The sequence below is a fragment of the Alligator sinensis genome, unplaced genomic scaffold (genome assembly GCF_000455745.1).
Source record: "Alligator sinensis unplaced genomic scaffold, ASM45574v1 scaffold343_1, whole genome shotgun sequence".
Lineage (NCBI taxonomy): Eukaryota > Metazoa > Chordata > Crocodylia > Alligatoridae > Alligator > Alligator sinensis.
This window is the reverse complement of record NW_005841947.1, coordinates 793,630-801,496: the sequence shown is the minus strand read 5'-3', so window position 1 is coordinate 801,496 and position 7,867 is coordinate 793,630. Positions and strand designations below refer to the sequence as shown.

Sequence of the window (7,867 nt, the reverse complement as noted above, 5' to 3'; positions counted from 1 at the left end):
CTCTTTTATAAGACTGGCAAGGAATCTCTGCCTAGCCACATTAATGAAGTCTATTTCTCGCATTTAGAGCTAAGTATTCCATAATGTTTATTGCAGTGAAGGAGAAATCTTACTGTAATGTGGTGAGGCCTCTATTAACCACTTCCCTGCTCTCTGTAGGTAGCTGCTAATCCTCCACCATCCTGTTTTCCTAGTGGTTTCTGTGCCTTGACAAGAAAACAAGATAACAAGATTGAGTCTTCAGAGGGTAATGTATTATCTCTCAAATCTCTAGCAGAAAAACCTTGAAGCACTAAGCTCTGTGAGGGTTAGGGCAAGATGAAATTGAGCATACCAAACTGGTTACACAGTCTGCTAAGGAATGGGTTGGGGAACTGACTCCAAAATGGCAACAATTCTTCTGTAATCACCAACGCTGTACCAGGAGCGGAGGGGGCGCGAACAGGGCGACTGCCCTGGGCCCCTAACCAAAGGGGTGCTAACAGACACTGCCCAGCCAGGGCAGGGTGTGGGATGAAGCCGTGAGTGGCTTGTCTAGGGTAGCGTGGGGATGGGAGGAGAGCGACTCTTGCTACTGCGTGCACTGCTGGGCAAGCATGGGGGAACATGTGCCCCCCAGATCTGTGGACACAGCAATGGCAGGCTGCTGCTGCAGGCTTTGCCCCGAGTGCCAAACTTTCTTGCCACAGCACTAATAATCACTTGGTCTCTGAAGGTGCCAGTTTCTCTCTTCTTCCTTCCCAATACTTTCATCTCCCTTTGTCTTAAAGTCTCTTTTCTTCAGATTTGCATTTCACTTGACTGGCCCTTTAGTGCGGTGAACAAGCCATTTCTTTTGGCTTCTGGCTAAACTTCTGTTTTCCATTCTCTCTCTCTTGCTCCAAGCTCTGCCACATGTAGCACCAAACTGGCAGCAGGGGGAGAAGCAGGTGGCCAGGTGCTCAGAAACTTGCATAAATACAAGATAGTTGGCTAGCAAGACTTTTGTTTCAGCTGCCCTATTTTCCCCCTTTAGTTTTCCAGACTTGCATCACCCCTGTCTCTCCTTTCCCCAAAAGCAGGTTATCTGTTTAGGTCCAGGGCCTATTACATCTCATGCATTTCTGCAGAGCTCCTTTAAGCTCATGGAAGGCTGAGCAAAACGCATCTGGCAGTTTACATGAAATGACAGAATTAGGGCCCTATGCTGTAAACTCTTCAAGGTAGAGACCCTTCTAACTAGCATCCAGGAAAGTGCTTTGCCTGGTCTATAAAAAATTGCATGTTGCTATCTTCTGTTATATTCGCTCCTGCTCTTTCTCCTTGCCTCTCCTATGCTCTTCAAGGATTTTCTGATTTGAAATGATCCAGAAAGCAAGACCCCTGCATCCTCAAACCTACAGGGCAACAGCAGTGGCATGGCTAGCTAGTAGTAGCTGTGACAGTGGGTTTGCATGGGTGGGAGGGAGGGGGAGTGTTCCTTTCCCTTCCCCTTTCGCCCAAATCAGTACCCACGGCTGCTGCCCCAATCACACCCCTACCACCCAGTTACACTACTGCTCAAGCTTTTCCCATTTCTGATGGATGTACTCACTCATCTCCTGACAGAGAAGTCTTCAACATTTGCAAAACAACTACAGATTTACATTTCAGAAAAGTCAATGCCTGGCTCAACAAGGAGTGAGGCATCCCACAGCTCAGCCTGAGTATCTGAAGATCTAGTTATTGGCTCCCTTGACAATTGCCCCAAACTCAAGCCCTACACTGCCAAAGAGCTTAGATAAGAAAGTTGATTGCTGCAGTACCAACTAAGGGGCGAGAGAGAACTTGGTAGATATGCCTAGGCAACAGCATCACCTTCTGTCTCTGATCAAGGAGCCAGATCAGTCATGGCAAGGCTTCAACTAGTCTATTTATGGGAGGAATGAGGGCAGGAGACAATCCAAGAGAAGAGTGCATGGGCCAGGGACAGAGAAGAAATCAGATCACACCAATAGCAAAGGAGCTCTCGTTACTCCTAGATTTGACACAGAGGACTTCTATGCACTCTGCTGGGGTATGAATTGGCTGCACTGGGACATTTTGGGGAAGAAAAAGAAGCCCTTTAAGAGAGGAAAAGAAACTGCTAAATAATAAAGGGGAAAAAAATTATATCTGTGCAACAGCTGGCATTGCAGATGTTGGCTGGGGGTGGTCATGGCTTCTGGGCATCACAGCCTCAACTGCCTCATGTCATTTTGCAAAGCTCCCCATGCTGGTGGATCAGGGATAGAGAAATAGGTCAATCCCACCCCCTGCCAAGACAAGAATTAGAGCAAACCCAGAAAGCAGCCTTACCAGATTAATCTAAAGATACTTACTTGATCTAGTCACAGTCTCATCAGCAGCAGGTTTCAGGGTGGTCTGCTGAACAAGCGAATGCATCCCCAACAAAATCCCAAGTTCAGTAGAAAAAAGCAGAGCAATGAAAACCAGGGTATCTATGACAGATTCACCAATGGCATCATGGGGCATTTGCACTAATGCTGCTATTGTAGAGCTGCTCAATTGATGGGGATTCACTCAGAAAAGTGCAACAACACAATTCAGTTCCATGGAAAGATGATCCAGTGAGCAGTGAGGAAGGAGGAGGTTTAAAACTTGCTAACCAACTTGGAACTAGATGATTCTTTGAATCCTGAGTTTCCTTTCCCACAACACACTAAGCACAACAGAATGGATGGAGTCAGAGGGCAAGTCTAGATGAGCATACACATGTGGTTTGCAGCACCACAAAACTGTCTACAGCACTGTAAACTGCATGCACCACAAATGCATGTGATCACTACACTGCTGATTTGCAATGTAGCAGGGTTTTTTTGGCACTGGGATCTTCCGGTGTCAAAAAAACTGTGCCAAAAACAAGAGGTGCGGTATACATGGAAGCAGCGTGCACCACCCGAAACTGGAGCCTGATTGGCCACAGACACACTGCAGCTGCTGGCCAGGTTGTGTATGCCCGGATTGTTGCTGCTGCAGCTCTGGGAGGCCCCCAGGACCTCAGGTAAGACTGCTGGGGCCAGCACAACCCCATGTGCAGGGGTATGTGCTGAGGCAAAAAGCAGTGGCACAAATTTGTGTTGCTGCTTTTTTCCTTGCAGCAACCACATGCCCCTGCTCATGAGGATGTGGCCAGAGGGTGCATCTATGTGAGACACTTTACTATGTACAGTATTAGACTTCTTTAATGTGCACTAAAGCCTCATTGTCTACACGTACATAGGCATTACTGTGCAGTATATTAGTCTAATGCACCATTTTCTTGTATCCTTAGATACAGCTACTAGAAAAATGGTGCATTAACTAATGCACTGCACTGCATGTGTAGACACTGACCAGGAGCAATTTGCTCCTGGTCAACCTAGGCAGCAGGAGGCCACAGGGGGCGGAAAGGTCCTGGCTTGGCTGAATGTTGCCAGACAGCCACATGGAGATCAGGACACATCCCAATCTCCATATAGCTGTCCCAGCTGCCAGCCAGGTCCCAATCTCCACGTGGCTGGGAGGCAGCTGTCTGGCAGCTGGGACAGCTTTCCCAGCCCCATGGAGATTGGGATGGGTCCCAATCTCAATGTGGTTGGCAGGCAGCTGCCTGCCCAGCTGGGTCAGTGCCTCCCCACCCCAGCCCCACTTGGGGCCAGCCTGATCTCTCTCCCCCTCCCAGCTAGCTCCCCCCACCCTCTGGAGCTCAGGGCTAAGCCGTGCCCCCTGCCAGCCCAGGGATGGCACCTGGGACAGCCTGGAGCTCCCCCTGACTGCTGTAAGGGGAGCACAGCAGGACAGGAGCAGCCCTGGACTGGGCTGATCCTGTTGTGCTCTATTTACTCCCAACAGGGGCAGATGTGTGTGTGTGCACTGGGGAGCACTTTAATGAGCCTGAATTGTCTGTACAGAAAATTCAGGCATATTAATTGCACATGGAGACACACCCAGAGTGATTACCAAGCAGATGAGCATAGATTAGCTCACTAGGGACTAAGGTCTTCTCATGTTAACCACAAAGAAAACAGGAAAAGGTCTGGTTCTCAACCTTTTTAGACTTAACATGATGGATTTCTCTTTGAAATCTCCGGGTTAATCTTGTGAATCATGTTTGTTCACCTAACAGTACTCACACTGTGTCGCACTCATAAAATGACCTCAAGGCACTTCAGGGTGAGCTCATTTCCTATGCATATCTGCCATCATCTAGGTCCAAGTTGGTTAGCAAGTTTTAAACCCCTTCCTTCCTCACTGCTCACCTGATCAAAGGAACACTTTTCTTTGGAAACAAATTGTGGTGTAACACTTCTGAATTAAACTCCACCAGCTAAGCACCTCTGAAATGGTACCCTGGTTGAAAATCAGTGACCTAAAGATAAGAGGCTCTCTAAAATTAAGAGGATTTTAGAAAAACCCACAAACCAATCATCTCTATCCAGGCATATTTCCCCAGAGCAGAGAAAAGGGTTGATTGTATACAAACTACCAGTATCTCTCTGTCTGAACACTGGCCTCAGCTGACCAAAGCTGAAAATCTCCAAGCCACTCCCTTTTCCCATCAAATTCACACAACTCTGATAGCATTTCTGAGCCTCTGCTCTGATTTATTTCTCTTAAACAAAAGGTTTGGGGGATGGTGGGGGAAAAAAGAGCAGCACATTTTTTAAAAACCCTGTTTTGTGCTACATTGGATAAATAAGTAAGCTTTAGAAAACATTAAATTCATTTATTTATATATATATATTTACATACACACATACATACACACACACACACATTAACCAAATTAGAAATTCAAACTTGCAAGGGGCTATCCCTTCAACCCAATAAGGGGGGGCCCTGTTTCACAACAAGCAAAAGCACCACAAGTTTTTGTCTAAACTCTACACTACAGCACAGTAAAGAGATACTTTAGTGAGTTCTATACAAAACCAGCTTGGATACTGAAAGCAGTCTACCCTCAGTAGCTCTGTGTAGACCAATTTGGTATCTCTCCCAAATGCTGTAGCATGCAGTGCAGACACACCCAAAACAAACTGCTGCAGTTACACCAGTCTGGGTTATAGGAGGCAAGGAAGGGAAACTAACAAGAACTGGAGACAAAGACTGAATTTCAACACTGGTGTAACTACAACATCTCACTTCTGTACACCTCTCTTCAGTGCCCTTATGGGGTCTCATTATATGTAGTGCTGATTCAGTATAACCCAGCAGCAGGCAAAATGGCAGATCTGGCCTGTAGCCGGACTCCACTTTACAGCAGGCCGACTCTGGAGAGCTCCCCACCCTTCCACATGCCCTGCCAGCAAGGGCAGCACTAGGGGGAGGCTTGGTGGGGGGTGGAATATAGCCACCCCAAACTCTCTGTGGCCCCCCCCGTAACCAGCGATACCACAGCTGCTACCCACCCGGCACAGGCGGTGGCAGTTGAGCCTACCCCGCTCCCACCTGCAACACAGCCCCCCCATCAGAAAGGGGCTGGCACTGCTGCTGCCTGCCAGTGCTGCTGGGGTTGGTCTCCACAGAAACCCTGGCCCCATACTATCACAGCATGGCAGCTGCTGGGGTCTCCATGGAAACCAGCCCCAGCCACAAGGGCAGTGGCTGCTGGGAACTGGAGTCCACTGCCGGCTTAATGCAGTCCAAGGGCCGGCGTTTGCCCACCCCGGTATAACTCATGCTCTGCAGTCCTTACTCTTGCTCATGTCTCTGGTGCTCCAAGCCCTCCTCTGTCCCATAGCGCTTCTTCTGTTTTTTTCAGATCAGACTGAAATGGGGAATAGTCCAGTTCAATGAACAGTAGAATTTGGAAGGGGGATATCTCTCAACCAAGAAGAGGTCCATGTTCAAACAAGCTAAATAAAAAAAGTGTTCTTAAAAAAATATGCAATAAAAAAAGCCTGTTAAAATTCTGGAGACTTCTGGCAAGGGGAAAACCATTCAGATTTGGTAAGTTAGCCCACAAAATACACAGGCTATTGAACCTCAGCTGGCAGGAAGCATGCAGTACAGATACCTGTCTAAAAAAATTTAAAAAAGAATTATGGGTGGTGGGGGAAAGAGGCCTAGAACATTAAAATAAAGTATTAAGAAGTGGCAAGTGGCCATGAACCAAGAACCCCATTTATGCTACACGGTATGCTTTCAAGATTGTGAATTCCTTCCTGTTAGTGCGGGCAGCCCAAATGAAGAGGGCAGCTGCCATGAACTGCAAAGGAGCTGAGACACAGGCCAGGCAGAAGGACCAGCCAAATTCACCCTTCACGCCATCAGGTAGCGGCAACTTCTGGTGGAGCAGCTCAATTCCAGCTACGTAGCAGCCAACCAAACCCAGCGTGCAGAGACCTGGGGAAAGAAACAGTACAGGAGAATCAGCTTACAAGTTACCCTGGCTGATGCTGCTCTGTCAGGGAAAGGAGATGGTGTGTATGTGTAACAGGACCCACCTGCAAGGAAATGAAGAACTCCTGTAGCAATGGCAGGGTATAGGCTGCGACAGGCACAAGCACAAAGCCCTATCAGAGCCCCAAAGCACATCAGGCCTAGACTGACAAAGGGCAGGAGGAACTGCAAACGCCAAAGGTCTGTGAATGTGAGAAAGACACTGACATTTACCAGTATGTCAAAGATGGACTAATGAATGACTCTCTTTACCTATGCTCATCCCATCCCCTTCAGCAGAGGCCTCCAATATTAGCTAAGAGCCAAGGGCTCCTGTGAGAAAAGGGGGGATGACACTTCCTGAATTAATAGCTTTCCTGAAGTAAAGAAATAGAGTTCTTAGCCTCACCTTCAAATCAGGACCAATGCACAGTATAACTACATAATTTGCTGAGATATACAGGTCAAAATAGAATCGTATTTTTCTTTATTCTCTCACTAGTGCTGTGTCTGGAAGTGAAGACGTTCTATCCATGGCCTGTGCATCTCAATTCCCTTAAAACTGTCCCTCATCATCCGCTTCTCTCTCATGCTGATCATTGTCATTCAGACCGGACGGCTTCTAAGACCAGAGCCGGGGAGGAGGAAGGTAGTGACAAAGCCAGCGCAGCAAGTGAGGGGAGTTCAGGACTCTCCAACACATCTACCAAAAAACTCAGCTTCCTGTAGTGGGACTGCAGGAAACCACCATGGATGGGTGCCTTTTTTGCACCTGGGTGGTAGCAGCTATAGTCATCCATCAAGATGGGTGGCCAAGGTAGATGTGTATAGAAGTAACTTGTGTAAGAGCTACTCTGCAGCTCTCCTCCCCTCCGCTCCCACAGACATCTCAATTTAAGGGGCCCGTTTGCCTTCCAGATTTCTTCCTCTTACCTCCCCCACTGGCACCCCCGAGGGCCCTCTGGGTGGCACACCCAGGCCTAGGCTTAATGAGGACCTTGTCAGGGAACTTCTGGAGGGACTAGATGTATTTAAATCCGCAGGTCCTGATGATCTCCACCCCAGAGTGCTGAAGGAACTAGCAGGGGTCATTGCGGGACCTTCGGCGCAGCAATACGAGCACTCATGGCGCTTGGGCGATGTGCCGCAGGACTGGAAAAGGGCCAATGTGGTCCCCATCTTCAAAAATGGGAGGAATAAGGACCCAGGAAACTATAGGCCCGTGAGTCTTACCACAGTCCTGGGGAAGCTTTTCAAAAGAATAATCCTGGCACATGTTCAGGAAGGGCCAGCAGGGGAGGTTATGCTCAGGAGCAACCAGCATGGGTTCATTACAGGCAGGCCTTGTCAAACCAACCTGGTGGCCTTCTATGACCAGGTCACTAAGTCCTTGGATGCAGGTGTCACAGTGGATATAGTCTTTCTGGACTTCAGGAAGGCCTTCAACACGGTCTCTCACCCCATTCTCAGTAAGAAACTAGGAGAC

General features: G+C 48.2%; 1 protein-coding gene across 1 annotated transcript in view; it reads right to left on the bottom strand.

The window, feature by feature from the left end:
• Positions 1-4,600: 4,600 nt before the first annotated feature.
• Positions 4,601-7,867, bottom strand: part of CLDND1 (claudin domain containing 1) — a 13,981-nt gene continuing 10,714 nt past the window's right edge. The window contains exons 4-5 of the mRNA XM_006020139.3: positions 6,447-6,584; positions 4,601-6,345 (exon numbers count right to left, since the gene is read on the bottom strand). Of these exons, the coding sequence (XP_006020201.1) occupies positions 6,125-6,345; positions 6,447-6,584 (359 nt within the window). The 3' untranslated portion in view covers positions 4,601-6,124. The remainder of the gene's footprint in view (positions 6,346-6,446; positions 6,585-7,867) is intronic.